General features: G+C 42.8%; 1 protein-coding gene across 3 annotated transcripts; it reads right to left on the reverse strand.

Moving 5' to 3' along the window:
• Window positions 1–1,128: 1,128 nt before the first annotated feature.
• Window positions 1,129–10,392, reverse strand: hint3 (histidine triad nucleotide binding protein 3). Of its 3 annotated transcripts, XM_068025313.1 has the most exons (6): window positions 10,195–10,392; window positions 9,967–10,128; window positions 6,404–6,521; window positions 5,225–5,294; window positions 4,363–4,489; window positions 1,129–1,959 (listed from the first exon to the last, which is right to left on the reverse strand). In XM_068025313.1, exons 1-6 carry the CDS (start codon window positions 10,267–10,269, stop codon window positions 1,915–1,917), a joined length of 597 nt encoding a protein of 198 aa, XP_067881414.1. In that variant the 5' UTR covers window positions 10,270–10,392; the 3' UTR covers window positions 1,129–1,914. The 3 variants fall into 3 exon arrangements, with proteins under 3 accessions (XP_067881414.1, XP_067881405.1, XP_067881412.1); XM_068025304.1 differs by having other exon boundaries at window positions 9,967–10,385; XM_068025311.1 differs by lacking the exon at window positions 1,129–1,959 and adding an exon at window positions 1,967–3,533 and having other exon boundaries at window positions 9,967–10,392.
• Between the last annotated feature and the right edge of the window lie 13,395 nt (window positions 10,393–23,787).

A 23,787-nucleotide genomic window follows, 5' to 3' on the forward strand; every position in this document is an offset into this window, starting at 1 on the left:
TATCTCCTTATGTAGCTCAGTGTCAAATTTTGTTTGATAACATTCCTTTGAAGTGCCTTGGGATGGTTTACTACATTCAAAGCACTGTTTAGATACAAGATATTGTTGAATACTCACCAGAAGGAGGGAAAGGCCTTTAATTCTTTCTGAATTCAGGGATTCACCAATAGCCAAGTCGACGAAGATGATTATTGATTCTTCAAGAGTATATTCTCACTAGACCCATCATATTGCTCTACATGAATAGTCCTATCCTAACCATAACAGGTGTGGTTGTTTTCTGAGGTTATTAAAGACAGGATAACAAATTTTTTCATGTCCCTGGTTGTTGTAGAAAAATAAGGATACATGGCTTGTTGGCACATCAAATTCCTCGTGTCAATGTTGCAGTTTCCTTTTAAACCTATGAAAATTCAGTTTTAAAATACAATTATGAAACAAAAATAATTCCTACATCCTCTGTACCAAGAAAAACATTAAATGTCCAAAAAATTCACACATCTCACCACTCCAGGGTAGATCTCTCACATCCAAGATCTATAGCTTGCCCGAAAAGACTGTATGCATACAGGCATATTACAAAAATGCCTGATTCTCTCGAGAAATCCAAGAGCAGCATGGAAACCTGACTGAGCCGTGCCACTCTTCTACTGACTTCTGACACAAAAATATAAGACGTCAGAATTCTAATACTTCAGTACAAATTAATTTTTCTATTAAAATATTAATGAAACTATTAAAGTGTGCAATGAAAAATATGCTAGATGTTGGTGCTCCAATACACTTTCAGAGTGATAGATATGAATTTTGGCCCTTGTTTCTGTTCATAGGTTCAGGTAACAGCACTGGTTACATATATGAATTGTAGGATGCCACTGTTTGGGAAATTAGGAACAAAATGGTAATTTCCAGTATTTCAGAGGTATCAAAATCTCATAGATCTGAGCTGAAAAGCAGACTTCAACTTAGTATAGTTAAGAGACTGCACGCTCAGACTGTGGATCAGAGAATGCCACGTAATAAAAGCATCCGGTGGCTGAGGCGTATTGAGAACCAACAGCCATTTGAATTGTTATGCAATGCACTTATAAGCTGTGGCATAGATGTTATTCAATGAGGATAAATTGCAATTGTATAACTTTTTTTTATTATATTCAAATTCATGAAATCCATAACAGCAAGTTAGAACAAATAATTTGGTCATTAACACAAGATGGCACAGTAGTGACTCATTTTTATCTTACCATTGTAAGAATGGATTGTAATATTACATGCAGAAAATAATTAGTCTGTTCTGACATTCAGTTCCGTAAGTTGAGAACAGTTGAGTCAGGAATACAATTGTTTAGATGGCTCCAAAAATCCTGATCCACACTCATGTAGTAGTATATATTATATACTAATGTATTTACAATCTTCCAGACAAAAGATAAATATTTTTATTGATGCACATTAAAAACATATTTACAAAAAGTGTTTATATTAATGTTGAAGCAATTAAATATTTCACATAAACATAGTATTTCAGACAAAAGAACATATTGCAATTAAAGTTCTTCAATCTTTCCAATTTTACATTGCAGATAACCTTACTGATTGGTGTGCCACTAAATGTATGCTGACAGGTTTAATAAACCATTGTCTTGGTGACTTCCACACATGCAAATTTTGCAGTCTCTGTTAAACAGTCTAGGAGAACAGTTACAGATCTTTACTGTCTTAAATCAAAAATTATGAATTTTATATAATAGAGGTATTCAGGAACCCATTAAATGGCATTTTCAGTTATCACAGGCAAAATTTAGTTCTTGTTGATTAAATCAAAAACTAGATTAGATTAAAGATCTTGAAATGGAGTCACCTTCTGGAACTAAATGTACTGGGATTCAACTGCATGTGTTTAACTTCCACCACTCAATTATCTGGAAGCGACTTTAGCTTTTCAATCAACTGGTCAACCTTTGGGAGGGTAAAAAGTCCATATTATGGTAAGCTGGGTACAATGTGTGCAAAACATGTTAGTATTTGCTAATAATTCAGACTCCAAAAATAACCATAATCTATAATTGAGACTGAGTAATGCAATGTATTCTTTGTTGAAACCTAGCTGACACTGATAGCATGAAATTCTCCTCTGCCTATTGCCTCTGTGGGTTCTATGTGAAATGAGTTTGGACAGTCTCAATCCAGTTCCCAGTAAGCATGCAGCACTAAACAATTTCCATTTAATTTAGCAGCGTTATGAAAAAAAGGTGGTTGGTGCAATAAATCATTGATGCAGCAAGGATTACTAAGGTACAAAGCTGGACAGAGTCAAAAGCAGTTTGTTCCACATCTAGCCGTGCTACATATACACATATATTCTCTACTGTGGTTATATGAACATACCAACATAGAATTTACATGTATTCATTTGCTTTTTAGTTTGGTTCAATCTATAGTTATCAGTAGTGAGAATATAGGCACAAGAAGGTACTATATAACCACCTAATCTTTAAATATAAAAATGAAGCAAATCCAAAAGATTAACAGCCTTTTTCATCTTTCTACTGTTGCTTTTTTTGAACATTTTTATTTAAACAGAATTCTTGCAGAAGTTTGAGCAGGATGGTGAGAGAGACGAATACTTGCAATTGCAAATGAGATGATCACTACAATAATCCAAGTTATTAGCTACAAATCTGCTGTTTAAATCAGCTCATTCACAGTGCCGGGGTGGGTGGCGGTGGTATGTTCAACTTCAGTCAAACTGGCCAGGGTGACCCAGCATGACTATTCTACTAATGTCCTCTCCTTGTAGACTCTAATGTTGTCCTTCTCTCCTATCCACACAAAACATTTCCAACACTCACAACCCTCTGCTTTCTCTCTTTGCAGAAGACAGCACACAACCTTGGGGAGAAAGAGAGACCTGGCCCAGCAGGGGGGTGGGGGTGGGGTACCCTCCAATGACTGGTACATTGACGACCAGTGGCAATACATGCTCACCTGGCCCACTGAGGCCTTGTTCCAGGAGGCTGCAGATGTCAGCAGCGACTTGCCGTGAAAACATGAGCCTCCAGAGGCACTGTTGCTCGCACATATCAAGAGAGATGTTCCTCTGAATGTAGACCCTGTGTTGGGTATCTCACCTCCTTCGACCTGGATCTCTGTGTTCATCTCATCTGCCCTGTCGAGCTGCATGTGGCTGAGGAGAAGACAGCTGATGCTGTTCCTGCTTCTCCTCTTGTTCCTCAAGGTAGAGCTGTATAAGCCATGCCATGGTGAAGGCTGGCAGAGGGAAGTGCAGCTGAAGGCGAGAGAAGTCCAAGACCGGTGAAGTGACTTCTAAGAAGTTGGCAATAGCCAGTCAAGTAGTGAAAGCACTCTGAGAAGCAGTGCTATGAGTATCTGCCTCTCACGTGGCCATGGCTGCAGCTCTTCAGTTTCACTGACCAAAGGCTTCCCAGTCTGACAGTTTCACTAAAGAAGAACTCCCCGCTGTGCATTCACCTCACTGAATCTGGCAAGTTGTGACAGCTCAGGAAATAGGTCTGTGGTTGTTAAAGCCAGAAAGCCTGGTTAAAACTATGCTAAATTTAAATAACTTACCCGACAGCTGCACAAGGGTTCCCACTCGCCTTCAAACCCACCAGGGTGAAACCCAGAAGTGGGCAGGATGATATTGGGATCCCAACCCACCGATACTTTTAGGGGATTTAACTCTCCACATGCACCCAAAACCTTCTCCCCTTGCCTGGGAAAATTCCCCCCTCTGACTGAGGACTAATTTGCAGTGTTACGAGGAAAAAGCTGGAGTGTAGGGTTAAATTGGACAATTCTTTCCAACAGCTGACAGAGACACAATGGGCCAAATGGCCTCTTTTTATGCTGTAAATTACTCAGATTATTTTCAGGGCCGTTTAAAGTGTTTTGTAAATCAAACACTTTTTGCTTTTGTGCAATTATATTCTTATAAACCTTATGGCCTAACATAGTGTGTGTTTTAATATTCGAGTTGACAGGAGAGCAGCCTATGCAATTTCCAATGTGAAAGATAACAATAAAAGGGCAATTTAAACCTATGGCATTCTATTTCTTTTGTGTGGCACAAAGTTACATGTTTCAGATCTTAGGAATGCAGGTCAGTTTATGGAAACTGCCTTTTTGCTGTAAACAAAGAATTGGGAGAAACTCTGAAGTGTAACAGTCTCCGCAAGTATATTTTTCAGCAGTGATCACGCGATTGCAATTGAGGACTGGAATCCATCTAACTTATCGTCTTCCTAGCCTGGGGTAACTGAGCCACAGAAGTGCTAAAGCAAATTGGTTTACATTTTCACCTATTACAATATTATTCAGCAATAGAAACAAAGTACTTACTGTAATGAACCAGTAGGAATTGATTCTGTAAACCAATCTCGATATAAATCCCATCTGACTGGCTGGAGCCAGTACATGCAAGTGCAAGTGAGTTATTGTGCAGAATGGAGGCCAGTGAAAGCCCAGCCTGTAAACAAATCCAATATCTTGGTAACTATGAGCAACATTGTTGATCACAATAATCACAAAAATCACAGCAGCAAAACTGCAAAAAACAACTGAATGAGGTCAGTTAAATGAATCTTGAAAGTGTTCATTCATATTTAAGTTTTTTTTTGTGCCGTCAACATAATCTGTAAGTACACCATTAAACTTGTGAAAATAATTCAACCCAAGCAAGTTACAGGAAATGTACCAAAATGTTTACAGTAAAATTGAAAATGAGATGTAATATGCTTTGAGTGTAGTTTTAATTTTGCATTGTTATGAAAACCTGCTGTTCTTTTCACAATGTTTAGACAATGAGGATAATTGTTCCGTAGGTTAGAATATTGCAGCAAAATGCCTGCCACCAGCATGTACTCAGAAAATAACCCTCACTGGGCCAGCTTCCTTTGCCATGCTATGCTAGGTTAAATTTAAATACAAGAACTAAACTTTGCTCAGCTACTGTACAAATTGAAATACCTTTTTAAAAGCTGAACTGCCAATAGACTTCACAAAACAATGTTGATTCACTTCAAAGTTTGACAGAATGCTAGATCATAGTTTATTTTTAATTGGTCTGAGCGCAATAGATAACTTTCTTGAAAACTAAAAAGTCCAGAGGCAGCTATCAAACTAACAAATGTAATAACCATAACTTTTTCAGAATAGTATTTAGTTAACATACACTGTTAGTTTTCTGCAGTACTGTACATACCTCACATCTGCCAGGTCATCGATACCCTTTTCTTGTAGTACATTTTTTCCAATGTTCACCATCTTCTGAACTATTCATTAAAACAGAATTTTACAAATTAAAGCATACTATTGAAATATATCTTAGCCATAAATGATGTACATCAGGACCAACATGTAAAATAGGAACCAGTAGTGTAAAACTACAACTGAGTTAGCACTCTTTAGAACCCAGTCCTCTCCCATTTTAACTGCCAGCTACCTTTCAATTACATTTTGGTCATATGTAGGTGCAGCACAATGAGACTTCTTGCCATGTCTCCCTCCTACAACTGGGAGTCTTGTAAGATGAAGTGGGACACATGTAATAGGAATTACCAGTGTTGGCAACATTAAGACAATGGTTAAACAGGCAGAGTACCAACCACCTGCTCTCTCTGAATTGCTGGTACAGAGAAGACACCAATCATGGGAATATAACAGGACAGAATAATACAAATCAACCTAATATTCCATCCAAAGGAAAACACAAGATTGCTTTATATTTCAAATAGGAATTGGTTCAATAAACCTCCGTTGATCTTACCCCCACCAAGATAGTGTAACATCATCCACAAATAACTGTGTACGCTAACTATGATTTAAAATACTGGAAGTGGACGCTGAAGGCAACAAGAATAGCATCTGTAGTGTGTCCAAAATTCTAACTAGAATGCAGTTGTCTTTCATCCTGTGTAAATAAAAGTCATCTTTTCAGCTGTGGTACAGCATTGTCAAATACAATACAAGAAAAAATTGTTTTTGCCATGTACACAATGCTATCTACTCCACATCGTGGGGTATTCTCAAGTAGGCTAAAGTTCTCTAGAAGCTGTTCAGACAAGGATGCTAGCAGAAGTTTGTGCTGATGCCTGAACTTCTAATGCAGCTTTCAAATTTTAACTTTTAAAAGAAATACTAGATTTACAGATGTGACCAGGAAGTGAACATGCCACCAAGTGAATCATTTATGTGGACCTAATGTATTTTTTGCATCTAAACTTGGTCTTTGGTCTGTCAGAATTGATCTTAAGAGGAGTTGCTTTTTTGAAGATTGTTCATGAAACACATTTGCAAAGTTTTCACAAGCACTGTTCAATTGAAAGAGGATGCAGTAGAGTGTTGTAATATGATTTGGAAAATGAAGTGAATGCAATCTCACCTACTGATATGTGTTCCTTCTTCAGAGATTTGCAATTTCCAATGTGTTTTCTTGGCACTACAAGATAATGATGGGGTGCACCAGGTCGGATGTCCCTAAAACAAGCAAATTGCTCATCCTGAATAAAAAAAATGCAGCGTTTTAAATTTTAACATCTTTTTGACTAATTATTTTAATAATGATACAGCAATTTAAAAACATAAATGTGGTCATGTATGAAACACTGATCAGACTAGGAACTTACTTGTGGACAGAAATTTATGATTATTTTTAATTTCTCAACTGAATATTCATTTAAGACAATAGGTTAAAATATATAAAAGCAAAATCCTGCAGTGCTAGAAATCAAATTAAAACAGAAAATGTTGGAAATACACAGCAAGTCAGGCAGCATCTGTGAAGAGAGAAACAAAGTTAACATTTTAGGCCGTTGGGTTCTGCTGAAAGATGCTGCCAGACATGCTGAGGTCAAGATATATGCTATGCTACAACCAATATTTGTTAAATTAGTGATAGAACAAGCAATATTTTAAATTTGCTACTCTTAGTGGATATTGCAATACAAGGCTGGTCACAAATTAGACATTAGCACAATTACTTAAAAAAACCCTGGATAAGTGCATTTTGCAAACTCCTGCAGAGACATCATCGGTGTTGCTATTGGTTAGTACAATAGGCAGGATGTCCAAGTAACAATGAAATTCATTGGAGGCTAGCTAACATTTCATGCGACCTTTAACTCCAATGAGAACATCAGTATCATATCCACTCATCCCAAATAACACATTTTAGTTTATTACAAAAATAACATGTTTTCCTCTCCAATTCTCTCTTTTCCCCTTATCTGCTTAAAGTATTGGCACAGATACTGAAATTGAAACACAGAATGAGACCATCCAACCTAATATGTGCAGAGTCAAAAAGTATCACAAAACCCCAGGACAGAAAGTAAAGGTGCCTCATTCTTCACATGCCTAGACAGTGAGCATCAACAGGCTGATGGGATAGGGGCACCACAGCTAAACCTGAAGCTTCCTTCTCCACCCAACATTCACCATCATGCACCCTTCAGCAGGGCTCATTGGATAGCAATCAGGACTTTATTCCTAGCCAAGGGCACTGAAATCAACTGTAGTTCCCGCCACCCTCAGTTGAAAATAGTTAACTTTGCCCAGATTGATGATTAAATCCAGAACCTTCCTAACCTGGATACTCTATCACACAAGGTGGCCAATCGATTCATGAGCCCATATGGGAACTCTAAATGAAATATCTATTATTCACTGAAGCATTTACTGAATCTGTCCCCTTCTCCATCCTGCTGTCAAGACCTTTAGCCATAGTTCTGTTATTTCAATGTTTGATTTTTCCAACATGTATCTCACTGGCTTCCCAGCTTCCACTCATGGGGTGTGGGCGCTACTGGCAAAGCCAGCATTTGTTGCCCATCTCTAGTTGCCCTTGAAAAGGTGGTGGTGAGCTGCCTTCTTGAATCCCTGCAGTCCATCTGGTGTCAGTACACCCACAGTGCTGTCAGGGAGGAAGTTCCAGAGGTTTTGATACAATAATACTAACGGTGATATTGTTCCAAGTCAGGATGGTGTGTGGCTTGGAGGGGAAATTGGTGGTGTTCCCATGCATCTGCTGTCCTTGTCCTTCTAGCTGTTTGAGGTCACAGGTTTGGAAGGTGCTGTCAAAGATGCCTTGGTGAGTTGCAGCAGTGCAGCTTGCAGATAGAAACATACAAAACATAGATTTATACACTGCGGCCACTGTGTGTCGGGAGCGGAGGGAGTGAATGTTTAAGATGGTGCATCAATCTTCTTGAGTGTTGTTGGAGCTGCACTCATCCAGGCAAGTGGAGAGTATTCCACCACACTCCTGACGTGCCTTGTAGATGGTGGACAGGCTCTGGAGAGTCAGGAGGCGAGTTACTTGCCTCAGAATTCCCAGTCTCTGACTTGTTCTCCCACTCAAATCGCTGCACTCCCATTACTCCTGTGCTTGAAAAGTTCCCTCGATCTAGTAGATTGCGGAATTTATAACCATTCACATGCAAGGGTGTCATAGAGTCATAGCATTATACAGCACAGAAACAGGCCCTTCGGGCCATCGTGTCTGTGCCGGCCATCAAGCACCTAACTATTCTAATCCCATTTTCCAGCACTTGGCCCGTAGCCTTGTATGCTATGGCGTTTCAAGTGCTCATCTAAATACTTCTTAAATGTTGTGAGGGTTCCTGCCTATACCACATCTTCAGGTACTGCATTCCAGATTCCAACCACCCTCTGGGTGAAAACATTTTTCCTCAATCTCCTCTAAACCTCTTGCCCCTTACTTCAACTCTACGCCCCCTGGTTATTGATCCCTCAGCTAAGGGAAAATGTTTCTTCCTATCTACCCTATCTATGCCCCTCATAATTTTGTATACCTCAATCAGGTCCCCCCTCAGCCTTCTCTGCTTTAAGGAAAACAACCAGAAACTTTTCAGTCTCTCTTCATAGCTGAAATTCTCCAGCCCAGGCAACACCCTGGTGAATCTCCTCTGCACCCTCTCCAGTGCAATCACATCCTTCCTATAGTGTGGTGCCCAGAACTGTATTTAGTACTCCAGCTGTCGCCTAACTAGCATTTTATACAGCTACATCATAACCTCCCTGCTCTTATACTCTTATGTCTGATAAAGGCAAGTATCCCATATGCCTTTCTAACCACCTTATCTACCTGTGTTGCTGCATTCAGTGATCTTTGGACAAGTACACCAAGGTCCCTCTCTACTTCCTAGGGTCCTACCATCCATTGTATATGCCCTTGCCGTGTTAGTGCTCCCAAAATGCATCACCTCACACTTCTCAGGATTAAATTCCATTTGCCACTGCTCTGCCCATCTATATCATCCTGTAATCTAAGGCTTTCCACCTCACTATTTACAACACCACCAATTTTCCTGTCATCTGCGAACTTACTGATCATACCTCCTATATTCATGTCTAAATCATTAATGCACACTACAACAGCAAGGGTCCCAGCACCCTTTGGTACACTACTGGCTTCCAATCACAAAAACAACCCTCGACCATTACCCTCTGCCTCCTGCCACTAAGCCAATTTTGGATCCACTTTGTCAAATTTCCTTGAATCCCATGGGCTCTTACCTTCTTAACCAATCTCCCATGCGGGACCTTATCAAAAGCCTTACTGAAGTCCATGTAGACTACATCAACTGCTTTACCCTCATCGACACATCTAGTTGCCTCCTCGAAAAATTCAATCAAGTTTATTAGACACGATCTCCCCCTGACAAAGCCATGCTGACTATCCCTGATTAATCCCTGCCTCTCCAAGTGGAGATTAATCCTGTCCCTCAGAATTTTTTCCAATAGTTTCCTAATTTTCACTATAAATTTAGCATCCATATTTCGGGCTTGAACTTTGGAGCAACGCTGAAGTGGTGTCGGCTCCCTGCTGTCTGGATTCCCCCCACCCTGACTCCAGCTCCCAACCCTGGATCCTTGCCTCAGCCTGCCCCCGGGTTCCTCCACCCCACAAGGCCGCTGTCTCACCCAGTGCAGCAGATCCACCGACTCCTCTTTGTTCCCGATTTTGCAGAAGATACATTTCTTTTCAAACTCTGCACCAGCCGCGATCGGGGCCTCCGACTCGGACTCTCCTCCCGCCGGGGTCGGGGCCTCCGACTCGGACTCTCCTCCGGCCGGGGTCGGGGCCTCCGACTCGGACTCTCCTCCCGCCGGGGTCGGGGCCTCCGACTCTCCTCCGGCCGGGGTCGGGGCGTTGGTCTCGACTGGAGACTCTCCCAGGCCCGGAGACTCGGCAGTCGCTGGAGCTTCCATCGCCATCGCCGCCATGACAACCACACCAATCGAACCCAGAGAGCATGGATTTATGCCAATCTCATTTTGAGATGAGAGTGAGAGTTATGTATAGGACCCCTGGTAGCAGCTGTGAAGTAGTAGATTGTATAAGGGTCATAGAGTTATACAGCACAGAAACAGGCCCTTCGGCCCATCGTGTCTGTGCCAGCCATCAAGCACCTAACTATTCTAATCCCATTTTCCAGCACTTGGCTCGTAGCCTTGTATGCGATGGCATTTCAAGTGCTCATCTGAATCTTAAATGATGAGGGTTCCTGCCTCTATCACCTCTTCAGGCAGTGTATTCCAGATTCCAACCACCCTCTGGGTGAAAAAATGTTTCCTCAAATCCCCACTGAACCTCCTGCCCCTTACCTTAAATCTATGCCCCCTGGTTATTGATCCCTCCGCTAAGGGAAAAATTTTCTTCCTATCTAACCTATCAATGCCCCTCATTATCTTGTACACCTCAATCATATCTCCCCTCAGCCTTCTCTGCTCTAAGGAAAATAACCCTAGCCTTTTCAGTCTCTTTTCATAGCTGAAATGCTCCAGCCCAGGCAACATCCTGGTGAATCTCCTCTGCACCCTCTCCAGTGCAATCACATCTTTCCTATAGTGTGGTGCTCAGAACTGTACACAGTACTCCAGCTGTGGCCTAACTAGCGTTTTATACAGCTCCCATAACCTCCCTGCTCTTATATTCTATGCCTCGGCTAATAAAGGCAAGTATCCCATATGCCTTCCTAACCACCTATCTACCTGTGCTGCTGCCTTCAGTGATCTATGGATAAGTACACCAAGGTCTCTCTGTACTTTCTAGGGTCTTACCATCCATCGTATATTCCGTTGCCTTGTTAGTCCTCCCAAAATGCACCACCTCACACTTCTCAGGATTAAATTCCATTTGCCACTGCTCCACCCATCTTACCAGCCCACCTATATGGTCCGGTAATCTAAGGCTTTCCTCCTCACTATTTACGGCATCACCAATTTTCATCTGCGAACTTACTGATCATACCTCCTATATTCACATCTAAATCATTAATGTACAATACAAACAGCCAGGGTCCCAGCACCGATCCCTGTGGTACACCACTGGTCACAAGCCTCCACTCGCAATAACAACCCTGGACCGTCACCCTCTGCCTTCTGCCACCAAGCCAATTTTGGATCCAATTTGCCAAATTGCCCTGGATCCCATGGGCTCGTACCTTCTTAAACAATCTCCCATGCGGGACCTTATCAAAAGCCTTACTGAAGTCCATGTAGACTACATCAACTTGCTGACCCTCATCTACATATCTCATCACCTCCTCGAAAAATTCAATCAAGTTTGTTAGACACGATCTCCCCCTGACAAAGCCATGCTGACTATCCCTGATTAATCCCTGCCTCTCCAAGTGGAGATTAATCCTGTCCCTCAGAATTTTTTCCAATAGTTTCCCTACCACTGATGTTAGACTCACTGGCGTGTAATTACCTGGTTTATCCCTGCTACGCTTCTTGAACAATGTTACCACATTCGCTGTCCTCCACTTCTCTGGTACCTCTCCTGTGACAGAGAGGATTTGAAAATTTGTGTCAGAGCCCCTGATACCTCCTCCCTTGCCTCACATAACAGCCTGGGATACATCTCATCTGGGCCTGGGGATTTATCCACTTTTAAGCCCGCTAAAACAGCTAATACTTCCTCCCTTTCAATGCTAATTTGTTCAAGTACATCACAATCCCCCTTCCTGATCTCTACACCTACATCGTCCTTCTCCATAGTGAACACAGATGAAAAGTAATCATTGAAAACCTCACCTATGTCCTCTGGCTCCACACACAGATTGCCACTTTGGTCCCTAATCGGCTCTACTCTTTCCCTGGTTATCCTCGTGCCCTTAATATACTTATAAAACAAAAACAAGAAATGCTGGAATCACTCAGCAGGTCTGGCAGCATCTGTGGAAAGAGAAGCAGAGTTAACGTTTCGGGTCAGTGATTTTGCTTTTATACTTATAAAATGCCTTGGGATTTTCCTTTTTCTTGCCCGCCAGTGTTTTTTCATGTCCCCTCTTCATTCTCCTAATTATTTTTTAAGTATTAGACAAGCATGTAGTAAAGGCAGGGCACTTTTAATGTGGGATTGTAACTTCCATATGGTTTGGAATAAGTAGACAAGGTCATGTCAAAAAGGTTGTGAATTTCTTGAATGTGTCCAGGATACTTTTCTGAAACGATATATCCTTAAACCAACAATGGAGCATACCATATTAGATTTAATACTGAGCAATGAGCCAGATTTAGTTAACAGCATAATGATACATGAACATATGTATATTAGTAATCATAATTTGATCAACTTCAATGTGGTGCTTGAAAAGGAGCGGACCTGATGGGAGAACACCGAGAGAGAAGTTGATAAATAGAGCCCGTGCATCGCGACCTAGACACTTACCTTCCGAGGGCGGAGATGAGCGGACCTGAGAGGAAAACGCCGAGAGAGGAGCAGATAAATAGAGCTGGAGGATCGCGGCCTGGACACTTACCTTCTGGGAGCAGAGCGGACCTGAGGAGAGAACACCGAGAGAGGAGCGGATAAATAGAGCCGGAGGATCGTGGCCTGGACACTTACCTTCCAGGAGCGGAGTCCAAGTGCTCCGGAGTTTTGAAAAAGGAAGGAAAAAAGTCAACAGTGACATTACAGGAAAGCTGCAAGGTGATTGTTTGGGGAAGTAACAGCTGCTAGTGCCTGTAAATAGATTAAAAAAGGGAACATTCTTTTTTGAAAAAAACTCCTCAAAACTTACCATATAAGTGATATAGTTAGTACTATTAAAATGTGTTTTTTTTTTAATTAGTGTAATTTATTAAGGACTTTTGATTGTAGTTGTAGTGTTTGGAGTAGAACAAGTCCCCTAGCCTAATAGTATTTTTTAATTAAAGGGAGTAACTAAGTAATCTAAAGGTAAGTCATGGCAGGAGAGCTCGCACCCATGATATGCTCCTCCTGCGCTATGTGGGAAATCAGGGATGCTTCCAGTGTCCCTGACGACCATCTGTGCAGGAAGTGTATCGATCTGCAGCTACTGGCTACCTGGATTACAGAGCTGGAGCTGCGGGTAGATTCACTGTGGAGCATCCGCGATGCTGAGGACGTCGTGGAAAGCACGTTTAGCGAGGTGGTCACACCGCAGGCAAATGCTGCAAAGGCAGGAAGGGAATGGGTGACCACCAGGCAGGGTAGAGGAAGGCAGGTAGTGCAGGAGTCCCCTGTAGCCATCCCCCTCTCTAACATATATACTGCTTTGGATATTGTTGGGGGAGATGGTTCAGGGGAAAGCAGCAAGAGCCAAGTTCATGGCACCATGGGTGGTTCAGCTGCACAGGAGGGTAGGAAGAAGAGTAGCAGGGTTACAGTGATAGGGGATTCAATCGTAAAGGGTACACATAGGCGTTTCTGTGGCCACAAACGTGACTCCAGGATGATATGTTGCCTCCCTGGTGCTAGGGTCAAGGATGTCATGGAGCAGCTGCAGAACATTCTGAAGTGGGGGGTGAACAGTCAGAGGTCGTGGTACACATTGGTACCAACGACATAGATAGAAAGAGGGATGTGGTTCTGCAACAAGAATTTAGGGAGCTAGGCAGCAGATTAAAAAGCAGGACCTCAAAGGTTGTAATCTCTGGATTACTCCCGAAGCCACGTGCTAGTGAGTATAGGAATAGGAGGATAGAGCAGATGAATGCGTGTGTGAAGAGATGGCACAGGAGGGAGGGCTTTAGTTTCCTGGATCACTGGGTCTGTTTCTGGTGAAGGTGGGACCTGTACAAGTTGGATGGGTTGCACCTGAACCGGAACGGGATCAACATCCTTGCTAGGAGGTTTGCTAGTGATGTTTGAGGGGTGGGGGGTGCAGTTTAAATTAATTTGGCAGGGGGATGGGATACAGAGTGGAGGTACAATAGGGGGTGCTGCACAGTCAAATATAGAAGAGAAGCTAAGGCAGTCTGGAAGGCAGAGCAAATATAGACCTGTAAAGGCACTAGCGAATAATGCAAGGCTGGATTGCATCTATTTTAACGCAAGGAGTCCTACTAGTAAGGCAGATGAATTGAGGGCATTGATTAACACATGGCATTATGATATTATTGCTATCACAGAGACATGGTTGAGGGAAGGGCAGAACTGGCAGCTCAATATTCCAGGGTATAGAATATCCAGGCGTAACAGGGGAGGGGATAAAAGAGGAGGTGGTATTGCACTGTTGATCAAGGAGTCAATTACTGCAGTAAGCAGGGATGATATCTTAGAAGGTTCCTCAAATGAGGCCATATGGGCAGAACTTAAAAACAAAAAGGGGGCAATCACTTGGCAGGGAGTGTACCGCAGGCCTTCAAACAGTCAGGGAGAGATAGAGGAGCAGATATGTAAGCAAATCTCAGAGAGGTGCAAAAATAATATGGTAATACTAGTAGGGGATTTCAACTTTCCCAATATCAACTGGGATAGTCTTAGTGCAAAAGGCTTAAAGGGGGCGGAATTCTTAAAGTACAGACAAGAGAGCTTTTTGAGCCAGCATGTAAAAAGTCCTACAAGAGAAGGGGCAGTACTGAACCTAATCCTAGGGAATGAAGCCGGACAAGTGGTAGATGTGTCAGTGGGCGAGCATTTCGGGGATAGTGACCATAACTCTGTAAGATTTAAGGTAGTTATGGAAAAAGACAAAGAGGGACCAGAAATAAAAGTACTGAATTGGGGAAAGGCTGATTTCAATATGATAAAACAGGATCTGGCCAAAGTGGACTGGGAGCAGCTACTTGTAGGAAAGTCTACATCAGACCAGTGGGGGTCATTCAAAATGGAAATAGTGAGAGTTCAGGGCCAACATGTTTCCATAAAGGTGAAGGGTAGGACCAACAAGTCCAGGGAACCCTGGATGTCAAGGGATATAGAGGATTGGATAAGGAGGCTTATGGCAGATTCACGGGGCTGAAAACAGCAGAAGCCCGAGAGGAGATTTACTAGGATGTTGCCTGGTATGGAGGGAAGGTCTTACGAGGAAAGGCTGAGGGACTTGAGGTTGTTTTCGTTAGAGAGAAGGAGGAGGAGAGGTGACTTAATAGAGACATATAAGATAATCAGAGGGTTAGATAGGGTGGATAGTGAGAGTCTTTTTCCTCGGATGGTGATGGCAAACACGAGGGGACATAGCTTTAAGTTGAGGGGTGATAGATATAGGATAGATGTCAGAGGTAGTTTCTTTACTCAGAGAGTAGTAGGGGCGTGGAACGCCCTGCCTGCAACAGTAGTAGACTCGCCAACTTTAAGGGCATTTAAGTGGTCATTGGATAGACATATGGATGAAAATGGAATAGTGTAGGTCAGATGGTTTCACAGGTCGGTGCAACATCGAGGGCCGAAGGGCCTGTACTGCGCTGTAATGTTCTAATAATTCTAATTCTAAAAAAGGGGTATAGAAAGTGTGTGGGGGGGTGGGGGGTACTTAAAAAAGTAATTAGGAGAGTGAAGAGGGGACATGAAAAAACACTGGCAGGTAAGAAAAAGGAAAATTCTGAATCATTTTATAAGTATATCAAGGGCAAGAGGGTAACCAGGGAAAGAATAGGGCCCATTAGGGACCAAAGTGGCAATCTGTGTATGGACATAAGTGAGGTTTTAAATGATTACTTTTCATCTGTGTTCACTATGGAGAAGGAAGATGTAGGTGTAGAGATCAGGGAGGGGGATTGTGATATACTTGAACAAATTAGTATTGAAAGGGAGGAGGTATTAGTGGTTTTAGCAGGCTTAAAAGTGGATAAACCCCCAGGCCCAGATGAGATGTATCCCAGGCTGTTATGTGAGGCAAGGGAGGAGATAGCAGGGGCTCTGACACAAATTTTCAACTCCTCTCTGCCACAGGAGAGATACCAGAGGACTGGAGGACAGCGAATGTGGTAACATTATTCAAGAAGGGTAGCAGGGATAAACCAGGTAATTACAGGCCAGTGAGTCTAACATCAGTGGTCGGGAAACTATTGGAAAAACCTCTGAGGGACAGGATTAATCTCCACTTGGAGAGGCAGGGATTAATCAGGGATAGTCAGCATGGCTTTGTCAGGGAGAGATCGTGTCTAATAAACTTGATTGAATTTTTCGAGGAGGCGACTAGATGTGTAGTTGAGGGTAAGGCAGTTGATGTAGTCTACATGGACTTCAGTAAGGCTTTTGATAAGGTCCTGCATGGGAAATTGGTTAAGAAGGTACGAGCCCATGGGATCCAGGGCAATTTGGTAAATTGGATCCAAAATTGGCTTAGTGGTAGGAGGCAGAGGGTGATTGATGGTCAAGGGTTGTTTTTGCGAGTGGAAGCCTGTGACCAGTGGTGTACTGCAGGGATCGGTGCTGCGACCCTGGCTGTTTCTTGTGTACATTAATGATTTAGATGTGCATATAGGAGGTATGATCAGTAAGTTCGCAGATGACAGGAAAATTGGTGGTGTCGTAAATAGTGAGGAGGAAAGCCTTAGATTACAGGACGATATAGATGGGCTGGTAAGATGGGTGGAGCAGTGGCAAATGGAATTTAATCCTGAGAAGAGTGGGGCTAATGCATTTTGGAAGGACTAACAAGGCAAGAGAATATACAATGGGTGGTAGGACCCTAGGAAGTACTGAGGGACCTTGGTGTTCTTGTCCATAGATCGCTGAAGGCAGCAGCATAGGTAGATAAGGTGGTTAGGAAGGCATATGGGATACCTGTCTTTATTAGCCGTGGCATAGAATATAAGAGCAGGGTTGTTATGATGGAACTGTATAAAACGCTAGTTCGGCCTCAGCTGGAGTACTGTGTACAGTTCTGCTCACCGCACTATAGGAAGGATGTGGTTGCACTGGAGAGGGTGCAGAGGAGATTCACCAGAATGTTGCCTGGGGTGGAGAATTTCAGCTATGAAGAGAGACTGGATAGGCTAGGGTTGTTTTCCTTAGAGCAGAGAAGGCTGAGGGGGGACCTGATTGAGGTGTACAGAATTATGAGCGGCATTGATAGGATAGATAGGAAGAAACTTTATCCCTTAGCGGAGGGATCAGTAACCAGGGGGCATAGATTTAAGGTAAGGGGCAGGGGGTTTAGAGAGGATTTGAGGAAAAAAATTTTCACCCAGAGGATGGTTGGAATCTGGAATACACTGCCTGAAGGGGTAGCAGAGGCAGGAATGAGCACTTGAAATGCCATAGCATACAAGACTACAGGCCAAGTGCTGGAAAATGGGATTAGAATAGATAGGTGCTTGATGGCTGGCACAGACAAGGTGGACTGAAGGGCCTGTTTCTGTGCTGAATAACTCTATGACTCTAAAACAGCTACTAAGAGTTCCGAAGAAGGGTCACTGACCCGAAACGTTAACTCTGCTTCTCTTTCCACAGATGCTGCCAGACCTGCTGAGTGAATCCAGCATTTCTTGTTTTTGTACTAAGATTCTCGATTTAGGTAAGGCTGAGTGCAATAAGACGAGACAGTAAACTGGGAAAATCTGTTAATGGGTAAAATGTTGGAAGATCAGTGTTCAGCTAATACCCCTAAGTAACCAGCACTCTGCTTGTAAAAAAAAACCAGCCATAGACAACTCGCATAGACAAGAGGTAAGAGACATCAAAAAAATAGAAGAAAAAGCATTCAAAAAGACAAAAAATATTACAGATCCTGGTGAACGAGAAAGATACAATGAACAGCTAAGGGTACAAAACAGATAGTAGGAGCTCCTAAAAGGGAGTATGAAAGGAAACATGCAATGAATATCAAAATCAACACAAAGGATTTTACAATTCTATTAGGAAAAAGGCTGGACAGGTGCAATGTGGGCCCCTTGGAAACTGATAATGTTGATATTGTCAATGAAAAGGAAATGGTGGACATGCTGAATAGTTACTTTGTATCTTCTGCAAAATCGGGAACAAGGAGGAGTCGGTGGATCTGCTGCACTGGATGAGGCAGTAGCCTTGGGCAGGGGGTGAGCGGAGCAGAGGATTAATTAATGACCTCAGAGTAAAGGTGCCCCCTAAGCAGCAGCGATCATAATATGATTGAATTTTACGTACAGTTTGAGAGAGAAGTTTCAGGTCAAAGGCTAGTATTTTAAACTTAAATAAGGGCAATGATGTGGGTATGAAAGCACAACTAGCAAAAGTGATCTGGCAAAGTAGGTTACGGGATAGGTCAATAGAGATACAGTGGAAGACATTTAAGGGGATATTTCAGAATACACAGAATAGATACATTCCAGCGAGAAAGAAAAATTCCAAGGGGAGGACCCACCATCCATGGTTAACTAAAAATGTTAAAGATAGCATCAAACTTAAAGAAAAAGCATATAATTGTGCAAAGATGGGTGGCAGGTCAGAAGACTGGACAGAATATAAAAAGCTGCAAAGAACGATTGAAAGATTAATAAAGAGGGAAAAATTAGAGTATGAGAGAAAGCTGGCAAGAAATATAAAGACAGTTAGAGTTTTTATAGATATTTAAAAAAGAGAAGAGTTAACAAAATGAGCGTTGGTCCTATAGAAAGTGAGTCTGGGGAATTAATAAGAGAAAATAAGGAGATGGCGGATGAATAGAACAGATATTTTGCATTGGTCCTCACCATATGGATACAAGTAACATCCCAGAAATAGCTGTAAATCAGAAATGGAAGGGAAGGAGGAACTCAAGAAAATTACAATCACCAGGGAAGTGGTACTGAGCAAATTGTTAGCGCTGTGGGCTGACAAGTCCCCAGGTCCTGATGGACTTCATCATAGGGTCTTAAAAGAAGTGGCTAGCGAGATAGTGGATGCTTTGGTTCTGGAGTACTGTGTACAGTATTGGTCTCCTTATTTAAGGAAGGATGTAAATGTGTTGGGAGCATTTCAGCGAAGGTTTAGCAGACTAATACCTGGAATGGGCAGGTTGTCTTATAAGGAAAGGTTAGACAGGTTAGGCTTGTACCCACTGGAGTTTTTAAGAGTAAGAGGCAACTTGATTGAAATATATAAGATTCTGAGGGATCTTAACGGGGTGGATGTGGAAAGAATGATTCCTCTTGTGGGAGAATCTAGAACTGGGGTCACAGTTTAAAAATAAGTGGTTGCTCACTTAAGACAGAGATGAGGATAATTTTTTTTCTCTCAGAGGTTTGTGAGTCTTTGAACCTCCCTTCCTCAAAAGACGGTGGAGGCAGAGACTTTGAATATTTTTAAGGCAGAAGTAGATAGATTCTTGATAAGCAAGGGGATGAAATGTAATTGGGGGTAGGCAGGAATGTGGAGTTGAGGTTACAGTCAGATCAGCCATGATCCTATTGAATGGTGGAGCAGGCTCGAGGGGCCGAATAGCCTACTTCTGTTCCTAATTCGTATGTTCATAGCAACCCAGGGGGAGGCGTTACAGTAGAGGAACAGGTCAGGATGCCAGACATCCCAAGAAAATTAATAATGAATCAGATACAGTGATTCACCACTGTAAGCAAAATAGCAGAAGTGAAGAAAATAATAACAATCAAGAGTGACCTTTCACGAGTGAAATTGGGAACCAAACTAAGGGTGGTAGAAGTTTTGAACTCTCTTCTGCAAATGCCAATTGATGCTAGATCAATTGCTAATTTTAAAACTGAGATTGATAGACTTTGTTAACCAAAGCTTTTAAGGAATATGGGGTAAAGGTAGGCATATGGAGATAGGTCGCAGATGAGCCATGATCTCATTGAAAGGTGGAACTTGGGGGCTAAATGACCTACTTTTATTTATTCATTCATGGGATGTGGGCATCGCTAGCTAGGCCAGCATTTATTGCCCATCCCTCATTCCCCTTGAGAAGGTGGTGGTGAGCCGCCTTCTTGAACCGCTGCAGTCCTTGCAGTGTAGGTACACCCACAGTGCTGTTAGGAAGGGACATAAAATTGTAATATCAGTTCCGGATTTTGTCAGTGGCGGGAAAGCACATAAAATCGCTTTTAATGATATTAAAACGCATTTAAATCAGCATCTCAGCAACTTAAAGTATGTTCCCATCATGTTGCAACGTGGGTGAAATAATCCAGAACTAACGTTCTGATGCCAGATTACTGGGCAGGTGGCTGCACTGCCATTCTCCGCGTTCCCACCGCTCCACCACCCCACCACCGCCCCCAGCTATCCCGCCCTTTATGGCTGCACTACATCCAGCCTTCTGTGTGTATTTCACACAGTCCCTCTCTCACTCTGCGTCTTTTTTTTAATCTATGTCTTGCAGTCTCTCCTTTTCCTTTCACTTGTCATGGAGACCATTAGATTTGGGTTTCAAAACTCTCAAAGCTGTAGAAATGGTCTTAACACTCCTTGCAATGGAAAATTGGAACATGGCATCTTTTGATCTTCTTGAGAGGTAGTGTGGGTAAGGAAAGAGTGAGATTTGGGGGATGAGTTGGATGGGAGCAGGAGAACAGAGCCTTTCACGAGGAAGGATTTGGGAGGCTATGGCTCAAGACTAGTTTTGGAGGGAATGGAATGATTGGGGTTTGGATGCAGAGTAATAGTTGAAATAAGATCACAGAAACTGATCCTTGATAGCAATGTGAACTGTAGTGCATTAACTGTCCCATGGACCTGTCAGGTCTGTAGGTCATGATACATAACTGTATACTAAACTTAGTTATTTACATAGAAACTGAATAAGTTAATGATTCTAGTATTATAAAGTTATATAAGTACCCAATAACAAGAACTTTTATTTACAAAGCACCTTTAACATAAAACATCCCAAAGTGCTTCACAGGAGCATTATAAAACAAAATATGTCAGCAAGCCACATAAGCAGTTATTAGGTTAGATGGTCAAAGAGGTAGGTTTTAGGGAATGTCTTAAAGGGGGAAAGTGAGGTAGAGAGGTGGAGAGGTTTAGGGAGGGAATTCCAGAGCTTAGGGCCCAGGCAACTGAAGGCACGGCCACCAACGGTGGAGCAATTAAAATCAGGGCTGCAAAAGAGGCCAGAATTAGATGAGTGAAGATATCTTGGAGGGTTGTGGGGCTGGAGGATACTACAGAGATGGGGAGGGATGAGGTCATGGAGGGATTTGAAAACAAGGATGAGAATTTTAAAATCAAGGAGTTGCTTGATCGGGAGCCAATGTAGGTCAGTGAGCACAGGGGTGTGTGGTGAATGGAACTGGTGTGAGTTAAGACACGGGCAGCAGAGTATTGGATGACCTCAACTTTATGGAGGATAGAATGGGGGGACCAGCCAGGAATGTGTCGGAACAGCCTCGAGGTAACAAAGGCAAGAATGAGGGTTTCAGCAGCAGATGAGCTGAGACAGGGGAAAAGTTGGGGATGTTACGGAAGTAGAAAAAGGCGATTTTAGTGATGGCATGAATATGCGTTCAGAAAGTTCATCTCAGGGTCAAATGTGACACCAAGGTTGCAAACAGACTAGTTTAATCTCAGAATGTTGCCAGGGTGAGGGATGGAGTTGGTAGCTCGGAAACAGAGTTTGGAGCGGGGACGAAAAACAATGGCTTCACTCTTCCCAATAATTAATTGGAGGAAATTTTTGCTCATCTAGTACTGGATGTTGGATATGCAGTCTGATAATTTATCAACAGTGGAGGGATTGAGAGAGGTGGCGGTGAGGTAGAGCTGGGTGTCATCAGCGTACATGTGAAATAACTATGTGCTTTCAGGTAATGTCACCGAGTGGCAGCGTATAGATGAGAAATAGGAGGGGGCCAAGGATAGATCCTTGGGGAACACCAGAGGTAACGGTGCAGGAGTGCAAGGAGAAGCCATTGCAAGTGATACTCGGGCTACAATTAGATCGATCAGAATGGAACCAGGTGAGAGCAATCACACCCAGCTAGATGACAGTGGAGAGGCATTGGAGGAGGATTGTGCGGTTAACCATATCAATGACTGCAGACAGGCCAAGAAAGACGAGGAGAAAAAGCTTACCTGTGTCACAGTCACGTAGGATGTCATTTCTGACTTTTATAAGAGCTGTTTAGGAACTGAGGTAGGGACAAAAACCTGATTGGAGAGATTCAAACATGGAGTTTTGGAAATATGGGAACGGATTTTGGAGGCGACAACACGTTTAAGGACTTTGGAGAGGAAATGGAGATGGATCAATAAATACCAAAAATTATGTAAATTTCCTATAGATTCATGAATACAATATTAAGAGTTATATAAGTAGGGAATAGATTAAAAATTATATATGATCTAAATATCCTAAATTCTTATGATTTCAATATTATAAATACAGAAATACCAAATAAATGAATTATTCCAAATAGTGCATTCGTTTTACACCTGTTTATTTCTAGAAACAATGCTTGATTTATTAACCACAATTCATAACACTGCAATACCTTCATGTACAATTAGTGCCTATGCTAGCTGTTTTCTTTTGGGCCTCCTTATCTTGAGAGACAATGGATACGCGCCTGGAGGTGGTCAGTGGTTTGTGAAGCAGCGCCTGGAGTGGCTATAAAGGCCAATTCTGGAGTGAGAGGCTCTTCCACAGGTGCTGCAGAGAAATTTGTTTGTCGGGGCTGTTGCACAGTTGGCTCTCCCCTTGCGCCTCTGTCTTTTTTCCTGCCAACTACTAAGTCTCTTCGACTCGCCACAATTTAGCCCTGTCCTTATGGCTGCCCGCCAGCTCTGGTGAATGCTGGCAACTGACTCCCACGACTTGTGATCAATGTCACAGGATTTCATGTCGCGTTTGCAGACGTCTTTATAGCGGAGACATGGACGGCCGGTGGGTCTGATACCAGTGGCGAGCTCGCTGTACAATGTGTCTTTGGGGATGCTGCCATCTTCCATGCGGCTCACATGGCCAAGCCATCTCAAGCGCCGCTGACTCAGTAGTGTGTATAAGCTGGGGATGTTGGCCGCTTCAAGGACTTCTGTGTTGGAGATATAGTCCTGCCACCTGATGCCAAGTATTCTCCGAAGGCAGCGAAGATGGAATGAATTGAGACGTCGCTCTTGGCTGGCATACGTTGTCCAGGCCTCGCTGCCGTAGAGCAAGGTACTGAGGACACAGGCCTGATACACTCGGACTTTTGTGTTCCGTGTCAGTGCGCCATTTTCCCACACTCTCTTGGCCAGTCTGGACATAGCAGTGGAAGCCTTACCCATGCGCTTGTTGATTTCTGCATCTAGAGACAGGTTACTGGTGATAGTTGAGCCTAGGTAGGTGAACTCTTGAACCACTTCCAGAGCGTGGTCGCCAATATTGATGGATGGAGCATTTCTGACGTCCTGTCCCATGATGTTCGTTTTCTTGAGGCTGATGGTTAGGCCAAATTCATTGCAGGCAGCCGCAAACCTGTCGATGAGACTCTGCAGGCACTCTTCAGTGTGAGATGTTAAAGCAGCATCGTCAGCAAAGAGGAGTTCTCTGATGAGGACTTTCCGTACTTTGGACTTCGCTCTTAGACGGGCAAGGTTGAACAACCTGCCCCCTGATCTTGTGTGGAGGAAAATTCCTTCTTCAGAGG

This window comes from Heterodontus francisci, chromosome 3 (assembly GCF_036365525.1).
Source record: "Heterodontus francisci isolate sHetFra1 chromosome 3, sHetFra1.hap1, whole genome shotgun sequence".
Taxonomy (NCBI): domain Eukaryota; kingdom Metazoa; phylum Chordata; class Chondrichthyes; order Heterodontiformes; family Heterodontidae; genus Heterodontus; species Heterodontus francisci.